We start from the raw sequence: 21966 nt of genomic DNA on the forward strand, positions 1-21966 counted from the left end.
TTGGTAATAAAGGTGGCAAATTTCCAATATGGCCAGCTTCTTCCTCACCCTCCTGACTTTGAGACAAAAGCCTGGCAGCTTAAAACAAAGCCTTGTAGGCATTTTGTCTCCCTCCACAAGGCCCCCTGCTGACGGACTAGCTCAACAAGTTCAAGCCTGGCTCATGATGTACAAGTTCTGGGCCAACCAACCATCTATCTTCAAACTGACCAAGCAGAAATTAGGGGAGAAAAACTCTTCAGAGACTTAAAAAACCCATCCCTTGAGAAGAGACAGGATTTTTTGGCTTCCTGAGTTCTCCCTCTGCTTTCAGAGCATTCTTTTCTCTGTGTGTCCACTGCATGTCTGTCTCCTCACTCCCAGTAAACTCCTTTCTTCAGCTCCTGATTCTGTCTGCAGTGTCTGCCCATTGTGCTTGAGATTTTTCCTTTAACCGGCAGGAGAAATGCACTTGATCGAGACTCCTAGACTGTAGCATTTTGGAGGCTCCTCCAGGATTTCTTCTGAGGAACACTGACTCATCAAGGTTAGAAATCAGACTAAACCCTGAAAGGATAGGAAGGTGTGTCTGTTAGGCTGCTGCTGGTACTGGTCCATGTCCTAGAATGGGATTGGTAATTTTATTTTCTTCTTTCTTTACAAGAAAGAAAGTGTGTACCCTAGGAAACCAGTGAAACTGTTCGGTGACTAGAAACCTGTGAAAAGGTACTAAAACTAACCTAGGGTCTGGCTCCACAGCAATGTTGCACCGTCTGGTCACTGACCCTGGTGCATGAAGGAAGGACATTTATAGGGAAATGGTTCTCCATGGAGACAGACAAATCTTTGGATTTCCAAAGCACCTGAATCTCCTATCCTGCCTCTTCTGCCCGCTTGGGACTGAGACAGGCAAATTGCTGCTTTGAATTTAAATTCAGTGGTGGTTAAATTCTTCTCTCCCTCTCTCTAGAAAAAAGGAAGCTATCTGAGAGGCCTCCACCTGATCAGAGCTACTCTGCTCCGCTGAGCTTAGACTATGGAATTCCTTCCTGTCTCCTTGTTTTACCCGCTGAGGCCGTGGTTCTGCTTCCTCCTATACCCAGGCTAACTAACCAAAGTGTCTGTTTATGGAAAAGGGTAAAAAGGTTCGCATTTAATCTGTGAGATGGGAGAGGGACGCACCTCATCAGGGAACCGCGCTATCCTGGAACAAAAAGCAACCACGTGGCTTGTCATCATCTTGGCTTTGACCTCATCAAGACAGAGCAACCATGTGGTGGGCGGCCATCTTTGCTAATGTTATAAAGAAGGCCAATGGCATGTGATTTCACTGCCATCTTGGTTAATGTAACCACATGGCATAAACCAAATATGGTGGCACCCATAAAGTTTCCTTTCCGACTAAGCCCTCTGGTTATTACTGTATTTCTTTTTTTTTATTAGACTTAAGAGGCAACACTAGGCCTCCAAGATGTTTTTTTTCTCAATGTTCTGCTTTGTTTTAAAATTGAGGCTTTCAATTGCAATAACAGGTTTAAAAAAGAAACAATCTAATATGATCACATTCTGAGTTCTTTTACAATTTTGTTGTTGTTGTTCTGCTTTGTTTACTATCCTTTAAATTACAGGGACTTAAAACCCAATTTACATAGAATGAATTGTGAGAAGTCCCTCCTAATTGATGTGGGATGTCTTTCTGTATGCTGTGAATATGTGTTACTCCCATTGGTTAGTCAACAAAGCTGCTTTGACCTATGACAAGGCAGGATAGAGGCAGGTGGGAAATCTAAGCAGAGATACAGGAAAAGGGCAGAGTAGAGTCAGAGAGATGCCAGCTAGCCGCCCAAGGAGCAACATGCCAGCAGACCAGTAACGCCAAGGCCATGTGGAAATACATAGATTAACAGAAACGGGTTAATTTAAGATGTAAGAGCCAAAGTGGATTCTAGATATAAAATAAAGAACAATCAGACCACAACCCATAGAACCATGGAGGCTATATATATAGCATGGAGGTCCCTAGGACGACTGCGGCTTATAATAAATTTCAGTTTTACTCAATTATTGAAAAAAAAAATAGCCAAATGAATGAAAACACATGAACTACGAACCAAAGGCTGAGGGGCCCCCAGCTGGATCAGGCCCTCTGAATAGGTGTGACAGTTGATTGGCTTGATCAGTTTGGGAGGCAACTAGGCAGTGGGACCAAGTTCTATGCTCATTGCATGAGTTGGCTGTTTGAAACCTGGAGCTTATGCAGGGACACTTGGCTCAGTCTGGGAGGAGGGGACTGGGACCTGCCTGGACTGAGTCTACCAGGTTGATCGCAGTCCTTGGGGGAGGATTTGCCCTGGAGGAGGTGGGAATGGGGGGTAGGCTGGGGGTAAGGGGAGGAGGTGGGAGGGGGGAGAATAGGGGAACCCGTGGCTGATATGTACAACTGAATGGTACTGTAAAATAAAATAAATAAAATTAAAAAAAAAAAAAGATGTTAAGAGCCAGCTAGTAATAAGCCTGAGCCATAGGCCAAACAGTTTGTAATTAATATTAAGCCTCTGAGTCAATTATTTGGGAAGCGGCTGCAGGACTGGGGTGGGACAGAAAAGCCTCCGTTTACACCTAATTTAGTGTTAGGCCACCGAGTGGGGCCCTAAGATAGTGGCACAGCTGCCAACACCCTGCAACAGCTACCCACGCTTAGCTGGGGCAGATGGCCATGAGAAGACAGAAACTTAACCCTCAGCATAGCTTCCTCATCCCTCCCTAACCAGCTATCTACCTCAAGGGATGTCTGCTACACATAAGCTGACCTGACTGCATCAGGCACAGGCCCCTCCTGGTGGGCTCAGCTGGGGTACCTCGTTCTACCCAAGGCAAGAAAAAAAAAAATCTCTCAAGAGGGAAGAGTCTACCCATAAGCCTTCAGGAACCCTGTGAAAGCTCTTGCTCTCCCAGACTGGGCAGCTGTTCTCCACCCTGTGAGACACTGGGCAGTCTGTTCCCTAATAAACTTCTTTCTACCCATGGAGTGGTCTTGTTTGTGGTTTTGCTGTATCCACTTACAGATAGATAGATAGATAGATAGATAGATAGATAGATAGATAGATAGATAAATAGATATAGTTGATCAATCAATCAATCATGGGTGTTTATCATGCTTGCTTCCTATCTGGATTTAAAACAACAACAACAACAACAACAACAACAATAATAATAATAATAATAATGATTTACAGCTCAAAAGGAAAAATGGACATGAGATTAGGGAGACCCCAAGACAGAACAAGTGATCCCCTTTGTTATTGTTTAGGCTACTATTTCAGATTCACTGGGGTCCTACTCCCCTTTGCAGGAGCTAGAGGTTACTAAGCTTAAATCACAAAAACAGGTTATTATTTAGATCCCAGGAAAACAAATAAAAAACCCAAAAGCTCTGTCTTGCAAAATGCATGTCATCTTAACCTTGACTATCCTATAAGGAAAATAAAATACAACCAATAATGATACTTAGGGTACATGTGAAAAGTGGCAGGGCTGGAACTTCAGGCATGGATAAGTGCAACTCAGTCCCAAACTGGGAATCAGTCTTGAGGAGTTTAGGTCGCATTGACCACCCTTCAATTGGCAAGGTATGGCTGTCTCTGGATGCTGGTCTGAGAGATTAGGTGAACTTCCATCTGCTTCTTTCAATCTTGTTTTCACTTTACAGATGGGAATGAAACCCTCCAAGACTCCTTCAAGTTCCCCACTTGCCTCCTGGACAAATGGAACAAGTTAGACTCGCAGACGCTTAGAAGAAAGCTTTAGTCTTTTCTCAACCAATGCATGGCCTAAATACCCTCTAGGAAAAATAAAAAGTGGCTCCCAGGGGCAATTCTTAATTATAATGCCATCCTCCAATTAGAGCTATTCTGTAAACAAGAAGAAAATTCTCCTCAAATTTTCTATGTCCAAATTTTCTTTTACTTATAGGATCACCTAGATCTTGCTAAATATTACAGCATGGACCCACAGATTCCAGCTGTAGTAAACTTAGGTATGTCTACTCAAGGTTTATTTTAAAGTGCTTAGTTTTCGCTCAGGCTTTGCCTAAATATTACACATTAGTTAAAAATACTGAACTGAGCTAGGCAGTGGTGGCACATGCCTTTAATTCTAGCACTTGGGAGGCAGAGGCAGACAGATCTCTGAGTTCGAGGCCAGCCTGGTCTACAGAGTGAGTTCCAGGTCAGCCAGGGCTACACAGAAAAACCCTGTCCCCAAAAACAAAACAAAACAAATCTCTGGGTATTCAATAACCACATTTGGAAGGATACACTGATGTGGTCAGAGGGACTAAAAGGGAGAATATTTTCCCCCTTGTCCTCCAAGGTCACCAAAGTCCCAGGAAACAGTGGCACATCTCTCAAAATATCCTGTCCTGGAACTGTGGAAAATCACTCCTCCTCTTGTTGAGGGAGGAGTGGGCTCTGACCAGTGTCAAGCCTGCAAAGAGGAGGGTCAACAAAGAGGAAAAACTTCCTCCACATTTCCAAATGAAACAGTGGTTAAGCCAGTCCTTTGACTTATCCTCACATAGAGGGATTAACCCACAAAAGAAAGACTAGAGGAAGCAAAGGCCCCTCCCAAGTCCAAGTAACTCTCAAGGACCAATCTTCAACTGGCCTTGACCAAAAAATGAAGATAGATAGATAGACAGACAGACAGATAGATAATTAGTTTTGGCCACCTACATGGTCTTCAACACCCAGCAGAAGAGTATAGACAGGTTTAAAATAATATGTTTAACAGTTCTCAGATGCTATGCTTAACCATATGAGATGTTAATTTGAACATCCATTTCTCATTAGTGATTCTCTTCCTGATAACACTGTTTCTAGAGGAGCACTTCTCACAGCTATAATATGATATTTGTCCTAACCAATCATATTCCCTCTCAGCAAGTGGCACTCAGGAGGCAGAAGCAGGTAGATCTCTGTGAGTTCAAGGCCAGCCTGGTCCACAAATCGAGTTCCAGGACAGTCAGAGCTGTTACACAAAGAAACAATGTCTTGAAAACAAAAAACAAAAGACAGGGTCTCAGTGTAATCTAGACTGGCCTTGAACTCCCTGATCCCCACCTCCACCTCCTAGGTGCTGGGACTGCAGTGTGTACCAATCATGTCACCTGCCAGATACCCTGTTGGCAAACTCACAGGTTTTTGGAATTAGTCAAGATGTCAAAATGGGTGGGTACAAGCCTTTAATCCCAGCACTCAGGAGGCAAAGACCCTTCAGTTCAAGGCCAGTCTGGTCTACAGAATGAGTTCCAGGTCAGCCAGCTCTACAGAGAAACCCTGTCTCAAAACAACAACAAAACAAAAATAAAAAACAAAACAAAACAAAAGACACCAAAACCGTGCCCCCAGAACATTGCTGGATAACCCTATCAAAAAAAATCTTTCTCTTTAAAAATGTCAATTAGATGCCGCTGTCCCGGTGTAATTTCAACAAATGGAACCCAGCTTTTACTCAGGTTTGGCTAATACTACCCCCACAGGACATTACAGCTGACACACAGGCAGAAGCCTTGCTTGCTGGTAAGGCACTGCCAGTAGGTCTTCTACAGGATTCTGGTAAGAAGGTTCTGGTGCATAGTGCCAGCTACACAATTACGCCTTACCTCATTAAACAAGACTTATGTTAATTATGATGTCAAGGAGCTTTCCTCACTAACCTTGTCTTTTAATGTTTCACATGAGGTTATAGTAGAAGAAACTCAACAGTTGACTTCCAAACTTAAGTTGGCTGGAAGGCTCCTTGAACTCTTTAAGGAGATCAATGGCTTTCTCCACAGTGTAGCTTCTGGTGACGATGGTGGCAGAGATCAAGGCTGCCGAGGGTTCTTAGGGTGGCTTTCTTGCCTGTTCTCTTCCTAAGGGCAAACCGCCCCGGCTGTTCTTCTAACTATGCTCTCGGTAGGAATCAGAGCACTACCGAAAGGGTCTCTTTTTATGTCCAGATGCTACCTCACGCCTATGACACGCTCCACTATAGACACACATCATCACCACACTGCTGGCTTGTGCTCTGGATCTTTGCCACTGGTCATGCAATGGTCCTCAGGTCAATCCTCCTCCGAGGCGCTGCTGCCTCGCTGCCAACTCTTTGTTGGCTTGAAGTAGTCAAGAGACTTAAAAAGCTTCGTTCGCCCTTGAGAAGAGACTCAGCTTTCCAGCTTCCCCAGTTCCCCCTCTGCTTTGAGGAGGGTCTTTTTCTGTGTGCCTGCTGCACGCCTGCGTCTCCTCACCCCCAGTGAACCCACTTCTCCACCTGCTGCTGATTCTGTCTACGGTGCTTGGGAATTCTTTGCTGCTACCTGTTTAGCTTGAAATTCTTCCTTTCAATTCTTTAACTGGCAGAGAAAATCAACCTGAGCCAGACCTGTAGACAGTCGTGGGCACTGGGAACTGAATGAAATAAGACTACATGTTCATTGCTGAGCTCTCCCTGCGTGGTCCAGCATGCAGTTGCTAATTAGTAACAGCCCCAAGTGCTCCCATTAAGTAGCATGTTTGTGGCAGGCTTTCTGTTGGTCTCATCAACCAGCTCACTTTACTCCCAGGATCGGTACTGGTCCATTAGAAAAGCATTCAGTAGGTAAACAAAAGGATATGTGGGTAATAAAGACAACCCAACCAGACCACCAAGTTCTCACTCCACAGTGTTGGGGGAGGGGAGGTGCCACTCCACAGTACTTTCTACTCATTGAGTCCCAACTGGAACAGACTCTCTGAAGAACAATTTGGCCTAAATACTAGAGTGCAAAATACATAAACGTTTTATAGAGTCTCAATATATAGCTCAAGCTTTCAAACCTATTATCGTCCTGTCTCAAGCTACCGAAGGTGGCATTATAATAGATATGCACCAACATGCCTATCTTACAGACACCTTCTGGCCCAGGAATAGTTTTTTTTGGTTTGTTTTTTTGTTTTTTTGAGACAGGGTTTCTCTGTGTAGCTTTGTGCCTTTCCTGGGACTCACTTGGTAGCCCAGGCTGGCCTCGAACTCACAGAGATCCGCCTGGCTCTGCCTCCCGAGTGCTGGGATTAAAGGCGTGCGCCACCACCACCTGGCCTGGCCCAGGAATTCTGCCTCTACACAGTTACCCTGAAAATGGCAAACGTTCACTGTAGGACTGTCTGTGGAGAAAAAGCTAGAAACAAATACCCAACAACGAATGGCAGCCATACAGCAGGCTCAGACAATGAATAGTTGTTGAGGCTCCAGTGAGGACGACACGCCAGTCCCCATGACTTACAGGAGTGCTTCAGAGGTATTTCATTCTAGCAACCCTATGTTTTTCCAACTTTAGTTAACTTCCAGGTGAGGAAACAGATGTTCAATTGCTCCTTACCCGTGCTGAAGGTTTCAAGAGGCAGCTTCTGTAAGGACCCCAGAAAATGGGGCATGGCAGTATAGTCATAGTGGCCGGGGCTACAACCAAGAAAAACAAATCATTACTAAGAAAATTTTGGATTCTATTTAGAAACAGAATTGGTTTTTTTGACCTACTTATTTTTCCTTGAAGAAAATGTTGAATGTTCTGATATCTGATACTTAGAGTGACTCCACAAAAGGCACACTGTCCCCCTGATGTAGAAATGCACTGTAGACGGGGCTGGAGAGATGGCTCAGTGGTTAAGAGCACTGACTACTCTTCCAAAGGACCCGGGTTCAATTCCCAGCACCCACATGACAGCTGACAACTGTCTGAAACTCCAGTTCCTGGAGATCTGACACTGTTATACCAATGCACATAAAATAAAGTTAATAAATTATTAAGAAAAAAAAGAAATGCACTGTAGACGACCCAATAAACAGTATGTGCCCAATAAAAGCTCACAAACGGAAAGCCTCTAAGACACATTACAAAATAAACAAACAAATAAATAAAAATTGATGAATTGAGTCGGGCGGTGGTGACACACGCCTTTAATCCCAGCACTGGGAGGCAGAGCCAGGCGGATCTCTGTGAGTTCGAGGCCAAATTTTTTCTCAAATTACTTTTTAACTCTGTGTGTGTGTGTCTATGTGAGTATGTGCACATGAGTACAGGTGCCTGTGGAGGCCAGGGGAGGTGTCAGATCCAACTGGAGATGGAGTTAGATGGCTGGGAGTGGCCCAACGGGGTGCTGGGAACTGAACTTGGGTCATCTCTAAGAGCAGCGTGTACACACTCTTAACTAAACAACTGAGCCATCTCTCCCAGCCCTACTGACTGGCAATTCATCCTGCAGCCAAGGCTTTGGCCTTAAGCTTCCTATGTAACTGAGGATAAGCCTGAACTCCTTGTCCCTCTGCATCTATTTCCTGAGTGCTGGGATCACAGGTGTGGGTCACCAAGCACAATTTAGAAATCCTACAATATTGTATCAATGTGAGCTTCATGGCTTTAACCACAATTAATGAAAGAAACGTCCTCATAGGAGAAGCTGAAACAGTTACATTATGGAGTTGGCCAGGCTCTATACTGCAGACACCAGGATCCATACAGTAGAAGAGAATACCAACAACACGGAGTTTGCAGAATCTGAGTAAGGGTATCTTGGATTTCTAGTCACTATTTTTTAATAACTTTTCTAAGTTTGAAACTACTATATACAATTAAAGGTTTTTTCATCATTAATTGTGAGATCATAACAAGCAGGCAAACAAGGTCTCAAAGTCTAGTTTTTCTGCAGGTGTTTCTGTACATGAAGGAAGAGCTGCACACAGATCTGCATATACTGAGCCCTGCTCCTTGAAACTACCTACCTACCTGTCAGGGGCTGAAAATTTAATGCTTTAAATATTTATACTGATGCTGAGCGGTGGTGGTGCACACTTTTAATCCCAGCACTCAGGAGGCAGAGGCAGGCAGATCTCTGAGTTCGAGGCCAGCCTGGTCTACAGAGTGAGTTCCAGGACAGGCTCCAAATGCTACACAGAGAAACCCTGTCTCAAAACACACACACACACACACACACACACACACACACACACTTTCTTTCTCTCCCTCCTCCCCTTCCTCCCCCCCCCCCACTGAATTGGTATGGTTTGTTTGTTTGTTTTTAGTTTTTTCCAGACAGGGTTTCTCTGTATAGCCCTTGCTGTCTTGGAACTAGCTTTGTAGATCAGGCTGGCCTGGAACTCACTCTGGTACCTACCTCTACCTCCTGAGTGCTCCGGACCAAAGGTGTGCATCACCACCACCACCACCACCACCAGGCTTTGGACTGTTTTGAGACAAGGTCTCACCATGTAGCTCAGGCTGGCCTGTCTCTGCTCACCATGCTGGGATTATGTTTGTGCACTACCATGGTGGCTCTGGTGTACAATGTTTTCATTGTCTTTTGTGGTTCTGTGCCCAAAAAGCTGGTGACAGAGTGAGCAGATGCAAAGGTCCGAGAAACATTTACCTACTCTTTTTGAGTGGTGTGATCTAAGAAGTGCCACTTCCCTGGGGGAAATCAAACATGTCCCAGCGGTGACAAGTGATCACACTGACTTTAAGCAGAGCACTGACTTCTAATTAACAACTAGACTTCCCTCATCAAAGATCAAACTTTCAATTCTCTGTTTCAATTCAGATGACCCCCTGGTTTCTGAAATGTTTGTTTTGGGCCTCCTTGGGCACCAGGTACTTATGTAATACACATGCCAACATGCAATCACTCACATACACTTTTTTTTTTGAGGCAGGGTCTCAGGATGTAGCCCTGACTAGCCTAGAACTTACTCTTTAGACTAGGCTTGTCTTGAACTTGCACAGATTCTCCGGCCTCTGCCTCCTGAGTCGTGGGATTAAAGGCATGTACCATCATACCCAATTCATTTTCCAAAATATTGATCTGAAATCTAGATAAAGGAACTTCATCCTTGACAGTAAATGTTTCTTTCTTCTTTGGAGAACGTTATAATATTAAAGTGGTAATTTTCACTACTATAAATATCTAAATTGATATTTTTTGTGAAAAAAAGAAATGCATTTATAACTTTTATACATATTATTTACCTTATGGATATTAAATGCTATAAACATAATCAGGTTTCAGTACTTTGATTTTCTTCTCAAAAAACTTGACTTGAAAACACCTTCCCCACGTGGTGCTGATGTGGCTAACTGATGGACCTGGTTTCTCCTCTGTGAGGGTGGGAGTCTCAGCCTGTAGACAGCTGTTAACAAAACTGAGCACTACCCCATCTGAGAACAGCTGCTCTCACTATACAACAGTAAGCCTAAAGCCCTGCTTTTCAAGGGGAATTAGAACAATGACTGTTACAACTGACTAAAGGGCAAAGTATGTTGGGAGACTGATGCAGGAGGATTGAGAAAGTTCAGGACTAATCTGGTACATAACAAGAGAATGTCTCAAAACACAAAAACAGGCTGGCCGGTGGTGGCACACACCTTTAATCCCAGTACTTGGGAGGAAGAGGCAGGCGGATCTCTGTGAGTTCAAGGCTAGCCTGGTCTATAGAGAGAGTTCCAGGAAAGGGGCAAAGCTACACAGAGAAACCCTGTCTCGAAAAACCAAAACACAAAAACAAAACAAGAAGGGAAGGCCTAGACATCACTCTACTGTTTCCCCTAACTCAACGCTTTGGGGAGGGTGGGGATGACACAGTCATCCACAACTGTTTGCCCACAATCTCTGGATACACAGTGTTGAGGCGGTCTGTTTATGCACCCACCTTCCCCCCAGAATGTCTCCTTACTGTCAGCTTGTCTCTCATGACATAAATACCGTAATTACGGCAGTTCACACAGAAACTGTGCCCCATGTCTCTCTCTAGTTCCCACCTCACTTTTCTTCTCTTCCATCACACCATTTTAGTTTGTTTTTTGAGACAGGTTTCTCTGTGTAGCTTTGGTGCCTGTCCTTCACTGTCAATCATGTCTTCACATTTTTGTTCCTATCACATCGCCCTCAGTCAGTGCCCTCCATGCCCCCAATGTCACTGAATACACACCAGGTCTCTTTCTTGGCCTGGCAGCAGCAAAAAACATTTTTTGTTTTTTTGTTTTGGTCTCCCTGAATCTCACTCCTGACTTCTGGGGTCTTGAGTGCTCCTCCTAACTTCCTGGGACTTTGTCAGTCTTCTTCTTCTTCTTTTTTTTTTTTTAAAAAAAAATAATCTATTTAACTTTATTTTCTGTACATTGGTGTGAAGGTGTCAGATCCCCTGGAATTGGAGTTACAGACAGTTGTGTGCTGCCATGGAGGTGCTGGGAATTGAACCCGAGTCTTCTGGAAGAGCAGCCAGTGCTCTTAACCACTGCGCCATCTCTCCAGTCCCTTGTCTGTCTTCTTTGGAGATTCTCTTTTGCTTTCTAACTTGGATATGAGGCCATGCCCGGGTACAGACTTTTTGCCCTACCTATTCTCTGTCTGGAACTGCTTCCAGGCACATGGCTTTAAACAGCCACTCACTACTTCTTAGTGTTCAACTGTGCCTCCAGAAACCTTGAGGTCTAGATTCACAACCAGCTCCCCACCACCCCTACACTCTGGTCTCATCTAAACTGAACTTGTTCTAAACAGATTTCCTGACCTGGAGTAGCACCGCCCTTTCAACTGGCTCCTCCCTAGAGTTTTCTACAGACACCTGCTAGCCTACCTTTCCCAGCCTCCTTTGTAGCAATGTGTGAGGGGTAGCAGGTACAAGTAATGCACCTGCCCCCACCTCTCTAGGGTAAACATTACCACATACAACTGGGCTGGTTGCACCTCCAAGCTTTCTGAACATTTCTGTCTGAGCAACGAGAAGTACTCAAAGGGCTTTACAAGAAAAATCAGAAAATGTTCCTGGGTTTGCCCATCAAGAAGGAAAGGGTTGGGGCTGGAGAGATGGCTCAGAGGTTAAGAGCACCGACTGCCCTTCCAGACGTCCTGAGTTCAATTCCCAGCAACCACATGGTGGCTCACAACCATCCTTAATGAGATCTGGCGCCCTCTTCTGTATACATGATAAATAAATAAATCTTTAAAAAAAAAAAAAAAGAAGAAGAAGAAGGAGGAAAGGGTACTCTACTCTTCTCCACCTAACTTGTAGAGGTAAAAACCAAAAACTGGGGGTGAGGGGGAGGTGAGAGGGGAGGTTGCAGAAGAGGAGGATGTTGGTGCCCTGCTCTATCACTCTGCCTTATTCTTTGAGACAGGATTTCTCACTGAACTTGAAGTGAGGCTGGCAGTCAGCAAGCCCCGATACTTCTGTCTCTGCTCTCCCCTCAGCACTGGGGTCCCAGGCCTGGGCACAGTCATGTCCATCTTTTGGAGCGTTAGGAATCTAAACCCACATCCTCACGCTTGAGCAATGTGGTGGTTTGAGTGAGAATGGCCCCACAGGCTCATGGCTTTGCATGCTTAGTCCCCAGCTGAGCCATTAGGGAAGGTCAGGAGGTGTGGCCTTGCTGGAGTAGGTGTGTCTCTATTGGAGGAGGTATACTGAGGATGGGTTTTGAGATTTCAAAAGCCCATGCCAGGCCCTGTCTCTCTGTCTCTCTCTCTGCCAGCTGCCTGTGGATTAGGATGTAAAGCTCTTGGCTGCTGCTCCAGCACCATGTCTTTCTCTTTCTGGTCATGATGGTAACAGACTAATTGAAACTGTAAGCAAGTCCCCAAGTGAATGATCCCTTTTCTAAATGTTGCATTAGTCACAGTGTCTCTTCACAACAGAACAGTGACTGAGACAGGCAGTAAGTAAGCACTTGTCTTACTCACTGAGCCATCACCTCATCCCCCACAATTCCTTAAAAACAGGATCTCTTATGTAGCCTGGCTGTCCTAGAACTTGCTATGTAGATCAGGCTGTCTTCAAACTCAATAAGATCTGCCTGCTTCCACCTCCCAAGTTCTGGGATTTTTTTTTTTTTTTTTTTTAAAGATTTTTATGTTATATGCATGGGTTTTGCCTGCATGTTTGTCTGTGCCTGGTACTCTCCAAGTCTAGAAGAGGATATTGGATTCCCCGGAACTAGTTACAGAGGATTGTGAGCCGTTGTGCTCTTCACCATCAAGCCATCTCTCCAGCATCTAGGGCAATTTCTTAATGATCGATGGGGGAGGGCCCAGTCCTTTGTGGGTGGGTCCTGGGCTCTATAGGAATGTAAGCTGAGCAAGCCATAAGGAGCAAGCCAGTAAGCCGCACTCCTCCATGGCCTCTGCATCAGCTCCTGCCTCTGGGTTCCTGTCCTGTGTGAGTTCCTGCCCTCACTGCTTTTGATGATGAACTGTTATATGGAAGCAAAAGCTGAATAAACCCTTTCCTTCCCAAGTTGCTTTGGTCATGGTGTTAGAAACCCTAAGACAAGTTGGTACCAGCAGAGCGGGATATTATTGTTGACAGATCTGACCATCTTTTGGGGACAATTATAGAAGGACTTTGGAACTTTGGGCTTTAAAAAAGGGAGAGAAAAAAGCCATTAAGTGTTGAGAGTTCAGTGAGCTGTTCTGTAGGAGCTTTGGAGATAGAATCTTGAGGCTTGGCTTGTGGATTTCAGGGGGAAGTTTAAAGACTCTATCAGGGCCATTTGCTATTTTGAATTAAGAGACTGACATTCTGGTCAGCCTTGATTAACAAGAGGCCAGCACCACTGAAGTGAAACCTTTGCATTACTGGGACAGTTGATGCTGGTTATCTAGAGCTAAGAAATTCGCGGTGATTAGAAGAGACTAGCACCACTGAGGTGAAGTCTTCTGGAAAGGATTTCCTCAGGACCAGTACTTAGAAGCTGTGTTCCAGAAGTAGCCACAGTTGTACCTCCTGTGGGCAGCTGAACTTGGTAGTGTAAGAGTCACCCAGGTGGTACTGGTATTGAAGGCATGAAGGGGTCATGGAGAGAAGCTGAGGCTTGGCACTGTATATTAGGGCTGGGGTCCCTGAAGGGAGCCCAGGAGAGGCTCTTGGTGAGATGCCAATGCCATGGGATGACCACCAAGAACAGCAGCAACAGTGGAGGAAAGCCATCCGGAGACTAGAAGACAAGCTGTGTGTGCTGCAGAGGGCGGGGCTAGAGATGTAACCCAGGCCCCTTGGAGGAGCCCACAAGATCATGAGTGAATCCCAGACATTGGCCATTGAGTTATTTACACTGTTGGAATTGAATTTTGCTTTATTCAGATTGTGACTGTGCCCTGGTTCTTCCCTCTTGAAGTAAGAAAGTATTTAACTTATTTTTTTTATTTTATGCAAGCCCACAGTTGAGACTAAACTTTTAGCTGGGCAGTGGTGGTACATGCCTTTAATCCCAGCACTTTTGAGGCAGAGGCAGGCAGATCTCGGTGAGATCGAGGCCAGCCTGGTCTACAGAGTTAGTTTAGTTCTAGGAAGGCCAAGGCTACACAAAGAAACTCTGTCTTGAAAAAAACAAAACAAAGGATCATACTGCAGCCAAGCTTGTAGGGCATTTTCTTAATTAGTGATTGTAATCCACATGGCAGCAGAACAGGCAGCAAATGCCAGAAACCAGAGACAGTGCAAACAGAAGAGCAAGAAAATGAGTGAGGAGGGGAAACAGGCTTGAGACGGGAGCAAGACAGAGGGGCTGGTCTTGTTTCTGTTTTGAAAAGACCATTGTGTCTGTCTGTGGCAAATAGGAAATAGAGGGCCAAGAGTCAAACATTAAGACTGGTATTGAAGGTATTCTTGTGGGAGATGGGGTGGGGGGGCTTGGATAGAGACAGACTATGAGAAATGGTTCATAGGAAGTGAACTAGGAAGTGTTTTGAAGGTAAGAGTTTTTGTACCTCGTCAAAGGACTGAATATAGATGGTTTGAAAGAAAGGACCTGGGTTTGATTCCCAATGGCCACATGGTAGTTCAAAACCACCTGTCTTGATGTAGCTCCAAGGGATCCAATGCCGTCCTCTGGCTTCCATGAATACCAGGCACGTGGGGCAGACATAAATGCCCGAAAAAGCACCATAAACATTAAATAAATGTTTTGAAAAGGGGGGAAAAAAGATTAAGGCCCAGATAGAACAGATAAGTTCAATCAGGTGTCTCTTCTACAGAAAGAACCAAGGGTATGAATCTTCAAGCAGGCTATTAAAGCCAGTTGTGGTCACACACACACACACACACACACACACACACACACACACACACGCACGCACGCACGCACGCACGCACGCACGCACGCACGCACGCACGCCACAATCCCAACACTTGAAAGCTGAGGCTGGAGGACCAGCTTGGGGAACAGAATGAGATCCTTTCACAAAATCAAAATAAAATGAGATTAAGCACTTGGCTTGGGGTCAAATCCTGTGCAATCAATTTCCTCACCTGTAAAACCAGAGCCCATCTCATTAGCTCTAAGCCCACCATGTATGACATCAAAAACACCTTTTAAGATTTATTTATTATTTATGTATATGAGTGTTTTGCCTGAATGTATGTGCATGTACCACTTGCATGGATGGTTCCTGAATAGCTCAAAAGTAGGCACTGGATTCCCTGGAACTGGAATTACAGATGGTGAGCTGCCATCTGGGAACTGAACCTGGGTCCTCTGTAAGAGCAGCCAGTGTTTTTGGTTTTGTTTTGTGTCGTGTCCCCCACCCCCACCCCCGGCCACCCCACCGGGAGACAGGGTTTCTCTGTGTAGTCCTGGCCATCCTTAACTTGCTCTGTAGACCAGGCTGGTCTTGAATTCAGAGAGTCACCTGCTTCTGCCGCCCAAGTGCTGGGATTAAAGGTATGTGCCACCACTGCCCAGCCAGTGTTCCTAAACAGTGAGGTAATTCTCTATCCTAAGACATCTTAAGAAAAAAATTCAATTATTACAAAAAAAGATATTCAATTATTACTGACTAAATCAACTTCCAGTTACCAGTGTCCACCCTGGTTAGTCTGCTTCTGAGAGAGCAAGACAAACTCCATTTTAAAGAAAACTTCATTTCTAGCAATACAAAATAAAAGCTGAACCAAGTTCCAGAAACATAAACACCCAGTTAAGACTCCGGTCAAGGTGACCCAGCTCCCCTGGGTGGGTAGGCTGCTGGCCAAGAAATAGCTAAAACAAAGGTTTAATCCATGGAAGACTCCCATAGTACTGGGAGAGTCTCCAAATGTATTTTGTCTTCTGTAGTTCTTCTCGTGGCTAACCGTTCCTGTTAACTGAAGTATGACCCTGAAATGCAAAGGCTTGTTTGTACCCCCTAGCTTGCGGTTTTTCCCTTTAAAAACCCTTTACTCTGAGAGCTCAGGGCCATCCTCCATCACCTGACCAGCCAGTGTACTGGACAAGGACCAAGCCTGGCTTGCTTTAATAATCCCCTTTGTACTTGCATGGGATATTGGCTCTGTGGTGGTCTTGCTTGGGGGGTCTCGAGACATGGGCATAAAACTTGCAGTTGTAAATGTTCTTATATTGTTTTTTTTTTGTTGTTTGTTTGTTTTTTGTTTTGCCTGTATGCCACATGTGTACAGTGCCCACAAAGGAGAGAGGGAGCATTAGATCCCTTGGAACTGGAGTTACCATGCAGGTGCTGGGAACCCAATCCAGGTCCTCTATGAGAGCAGTAAGTGCTCTTAAGAGCTGAGCCATCACTCCAGCCCATAAAGAAAGCTTTTTAAAGTTTTTTTTTCTTTCGTTTTATTTCCACAAAAGTTTAAAGACAGCCCGGGTGGGCAACACACTTTGCTTCAAGACAGGTGTTTGTACATCTTTAATTTTTACAGAAGACTGCCAAGATCCTGTGTGTGTGTGTGTGTGTGTGTGTGTGTGTGTGTGTGTGTGTGTGTGTGTTTTGCCTGTGTGTATATCTGTACACTATGTGCATGCAGTACCCATGGAGGCCAGAAGAGGGTTTCTGATGCCCTGGAACTGGAGTTAGAGATGGTTGTGAGTCACTATGTAAGTGCTATGAATGTAACATCAGTCCTCTGGAAGAGCAGCAGGTGCTCTTAGCCACTGAACAACCTCTCCAACCCCATAACATGTTTTTAGTATCACCATGGGTGCTAAACGTTTAACTATAGTCCTCACTTCTCTCTCCTACTTTCAAAAGCTAGGAGAGTTCTAAAGCTCAAGCGGTAGGTCTCTTGAAAGCTTTACCCATATTCTTCTACCTGGCATTAGAATATTTAGTAAGTACTCATTCCTCCTTTCCACCAAACTGTCTAGACTTACCTGAACTTATAACCTGGAGGGCTTATAAAAACTACAGCTGTCAGAGCTCCAAGCAATACCTCCTTCTGAATCTGAAACTGGCAGAAGATTGGTATGTACCTGCTCATCTCTATCTTTACTAAACATTCCAGCCAAACCAACTGTTTGGCAGGTTGGGGTAGTAATGTTTTGTTTTGTTTTTGTTTTTGTTTTTTTTTCAAAGATTTATTTATTATGTACACAGAAGAGGGCACCAGATCTCATTACAGATGATTGTGAGCCACCATGTGGGTGCTGGGAATTGAACTCAGGACCTCTGGAAGAACAGTCGGTCCTCTTAACCTCTGAGCCACCTCTCCAGCCCCTGGGGTAGTAATGTTTGAGACAGTCTCATAAAACTCAGGCTAGCCTGTAACTCCCAATGTAGCCAAGGATAGCCTTGAATTTCTGATCTTCCTGCCTCTACTTCTCAAGTATTTGGATTATGAGTGTTAGCCACCAAGCCAGCACCAGCCTCATGTGTGTGTGTGTGTGTGTGTGTGTGTGTGTGTGTGTGTGTGTGTGTGTGTGTTTGTGAGAGAGACAGAGACAGAGACAGAGAAAGAGAGAACAAGTTCACACCATGGACATATGTGGGGCTCAGAGGACAACTTCTGGAAGCTGGCTCTTGATTGCACCCTGTCGAGGCAGAGTTCTGTTGCAATAGCTCCTGAGCGCCTGGAGTTCTCCTGCCTCCACCTCGTGCTGGGATACAGAGGGGAGCACTTGATTCAGCTTCCCACAAGGCTTCTAAGGACCAAACGTGAGTCAGCTAGTGCTTTTACCGGATGAGTCATCTCCCTACGACTCTCGTCAAACATGTTAGAAAACACATATGACACTAAATCATAACCCATGTTGCTCTCCTACTACCACACATGACTCATTCACTGAAAAACTTTGGGGCTGGAGAGATGGCTCAGGGGTTAGGACTACTGGCTGCTTTTCCAGAGGACCTGGGTTTGATTACCAGCACCCACATGATGGCTCACCATCCTGAGTAACTCCAGTGGCTTCTGTGATCACCATGTATGCACATGGTACACAGACATACTTGCAGGCAAAACACCTCAACACATAGAAATAATTTTTTTTAAAAGAAAAACTTCCCTATGATGTGGAGCTTTCATCTACTTCTTACAACTAGATAGTACTTTACTTAAAACTTAGAAAAATGTTATCTTTTGTGTGCATAGCTTCTATCTTAATATATAACAAATTTGAAACTATTACTCTTATTCTGAACATATCCCCATCCCTCTCTATCCTTGCACCAAATTCCAGTCTTGCCTATGTAACACTGGCACTAAAGTATGTCTTTTTTTCTTTCCATTTTGTAATGGTGAGTGAGGCATGTCCTTTTTACCACCATTTAAAATTCTTCAGGGGCTGCAGGGATGGCTCAGCGATTAAGAACACTAGTTGCTCTTCCAGAGGACCTAGAATCAATTCCCAGCACCCAGTGGCAGCTCACAGTGACCTGTAACTATAGTTCCCGTGGATTTAATGTCGTCTTCTGGCCTCCAATGAGCACCAGGCACACACATGGGTACGCAGGCATACATGCTGGTGAACATGCATACACATACATTTTTTTTTTTTAATTGAGCAATGTTGGGGCTGTCGAGATGGCTCAGCAGATAAGAGGACCAGAGTTCGGTTCCCAGCACAAGGTGGCTCACAACCTATACCCCCACGTAATTCCAGGACATTCTTGAGGGCCCTATAAGACACCTGTAATCACAGATATGCCAATCTGGGCTGGCTATAAAGTGAAACTCAGCCAAGTAGAGAACTATCTTTCTTCTCCTCCCTGAGTTAAGAACTCACTCCTCTTCTCTTCTCCCACCCCCTAAAACGCATAAATAGCTGGCTCATGCCTGTAATCCTGGCATTTGGGAAGCACTTGAGGGCTGAAACAGGACGACTGCTGTGATTTCGAGGCCAGCCTGGCTTCTATAACGAAACTTTGTCTCAAACAGATGAAAAAAAAAAAAATAGCATTTATAAGATCCCTCAGGTCTCTTCAACCTGTAGCAGCCTAGGAACTTACGGAACATAGACGTGTGGGGTCAGCAGGATAAGGACCACAATTCCACAACAGACTTTTCAGATAACCACATCTAATCCTTTCGCCTCAAAGCTTTAGAACCCAAGTGAAAGTCGCTTGGCAGCGCTGCGCTCTTCCAGATCACACCCTCCTGCCAGGGATGCAAACACTCAAGAGAGGGCATTCAGCTCTGCTTCCACTCTAGGGACCATCAGTTTTGTTGTCCCAGGGCACTTCCACCTAGCTGGAAAGGACAAGCGAGAGCCTTCAGGCCACACCCAAACTCACTTCACAGTCCACGCGGTGGCTGTAGCGCCCGCGCTTGAGCCAAGGTAAAGGTGGCTCCGTGTCATTCCTGTCAGATCTACTCGCGGCGAGCCCGCGAAGATAAATGGCTCCTCTCCCCAGAGTCTGGCTTGGTCCAGGCTGGCCCCCGCCACAGCAGCCTCCCGCCAGGCCGTACCTGCTCCGCCACGGCATGACTCCAGGTAGCGAGCGCACACGCAGGCGACCCCTTGACGCCGCCATCTCGCCTCCTCCGAGGGAGACACGCCCCCTTCCGCCCTCGTACGCACGCCTGTGCGGTCGTCGGACCAATCAGGAAAGCGAAGGGCTGGCCCCGGAAGTCTCTGCGTACTGCGCCTGGTGACTGCGCCCCTGGCGTATGTGTTGGCATGCGCGTGAAGCCGTGATGTCGCTCCTGCACCCAAAAAATCTGAGCCACCTGTGTGTGCATGCCACCTGTACGCGGGCGTCCGCGGAGGCCAGAAGAAGGCGTTGAATCCCCTGGAGCCGGGCGTCCTTCGGTTCTCACCGCACTGCTGTGCTTGCTGCCTGGGGCTCTAGAGTGCGAGGGGCTTGTAGAAAGGCAGAAAGCTGCCAGGCAGTGGTGCGCACGCCTTTAATTCCAGCACTCTGGGAGGCAGAGGCAGGTGGATCTCTGTGAGTTCGAGGCCAGCCTGGTCTACAGAGCGAGATCCAGGAAAGGCGCAAAGCTACACAGAGAAACCCTGTCTTGAAAAAAAAGAAAGAAAGAAAGAAAAAATGCAGAAAGCTGTCAAACTAGGCTCCTGCTGTGAGTGATGGTGCATGCTTCTGTTCTTTTCAGTTGTGAGGGGGAAACGATTTTTCAGTGGTACCTGACACTTTTCTAAGCGTTGACTTGGAGACCCGCAGCCAGCCCTGGGACATTATTCTCATTTTTAAAGAGGTCAGCGAGGTTAAGCAATTGCTCAAGGGCACATTAATAGGCAAAGGGCTCATAAGTTGTATGATAGAAAACCCAGTATTTCTACATCAACGATGTCGAAAACCATTTTTTTCTTAATATTTTTTTTCCTTTTTAAAGCCCTAGAAAAATGGCTGAACATGGGTGCAAAACCTGAAAGAAGTCCCAGTTTTTCTTATGTAAGCATAGTCTTCTTCACCAGATATTTGACATAGGAGAAGGATATGCTAATCAGTGCGTGAGATTATTTCGATGTAGTTATTTAAATTCAGTTACAGCAAAACCAGCCACTAAAAAGAACCTGCAAGCCGGGCAGTGGTGGCACAAGCCTTTGTTCCCAGAACCTCTATGAGTTCGAGGCCAGCCTGGTCTACAGCCCGAGTTCCAGGACAGGTTCCAAAACTACATAGAGAAATCCTGTCTCAAAAAAACAAAACAACCTGCAAGTCACAGATTTGGTACTAGAAGAGATACCTCCCTTTGCTGTGGTTTTTCAAAAGTATGAAAAAGAAACACACACTCAGCATACTATTTGTATGGAATTGAGGATTGGAATTCAAAGGGATGAGGTAAGTTGTTTCAAAATAAAGCTGGATTCCCAGCACTTTGGAATGTCCTGAATCCCAGGCCAGCCTAGGCTACATAGATATTGTGGGGTTTTTTGTTTGTTTGTTTTTTAAACCTTATGTAACACAGTGGTAATACTGTACAATGACTATACACAATTTGACATTTTTTCAATTCTTTTGAAAACATGCAATAAATATACTGTCTATACCTTTTTTAAAAGGAACAAAACTAAAAACACTATTATAATAAAAGAAAAAATGAAGGCTGGAGAGATGGCTTGGTGGTTAAGAGCACTAATTGCTCTTCCAGAGGACCCAGTTCGATTCCCAGCACCCACATGGCAGATCACAGCTGTCTGTGACTCCAGTTCCAGAGATCCCATCCCCTCTCTGGCCTCAGAGGGCACCAGGCATGCAAGTTGTGAGCAGACATACATGCAGGTAAAACACCCATACACATAAACAATTAAAATAAAAAAAAATGTATATATCTGAAAAAATGAATTTGACTTATACTTTCTACTAAAATGGGATCTAAAATCTGCACTTAAAACTAGAGTGCTGGTGAGATGGTGTAGTGGATAAAGACACTGGTTACCAGGCCTGCCCACCTAAGGTGGGTCCCTGTGGACCCACATAGTGGAAGCATTAACACTGGAAAGTTAGTTGTCCCATGTGAACTTGTGTGCGAATGTACACACACACACACACACACACACACACACACACACACACACACACACTTAAATGCTTTTTGAAAGCAAAACTTAAAAACACATAAGGGGAAACTTTAAGAATTTGTATTTTATGTGAATGTACATGCTGAGTAGTTTTTGTCAGCTTAGGGCAAACTAGAGACATTCCAGAATAGGGAACTCCACTTGAAGAACTGGCCTCTATTAGATGGCCTGGGGGCATGTTTGCGGGGATATTTCCTTGATGGTTGGTTGATGTAGGA

At 45.1% G+C, this 21966-nt stretch overlaps 1 protein-coding gene across 6 annotated transcripts in view; it reads right to left on the minus strand.

Moving 5' to 3' along the window:
- Window positions 1–19773, minus strand: part of Pisd (phosphatidylserine decarboxylase) — a 47752-nt gene extending 27979 nt beyond the window's left edge. For 3 of the 6 annotated variants that reach the window (XM_037208145.1, XM_037208142.1, XM_037208147.1), the window contains exons 1-2: window positions 19675–19757; window positions 7379–7458 (exon numbers count right to left, since the gene is read on the minus strand). In XM_037208145.1, the coding sequence (XP_037064040.1) occupies window positions 7379–7447 (69 nt within the window). In that variant the 5' untranslated portion in view covers window positions 7448–7458; window positions 19675–19757. The other 3 variants (XM_037208146.1, XM_028870710.2, XM_037208143.1) reach the window with 3 other exon arrangements.
- Window positions 19774–21966: the final 2193 nt, after the last annotated feature.

Source organism: Peromyscus leucopus, chromosome 7 (genome assembly GCF_004664715.2).
Source record: "Peromyscus leucopus breed LL Stock chromosome 7, UCI_PerLeu_2.1, whole genome shotgun sequence".
Classification (NCBI taxonomy): domain Eukaryota; kingdom Metazoa; phylum Chordata; class Mammalia; order Rodentia; family Cricetidae; genus Peromyscus; species Peromyscus leucopus.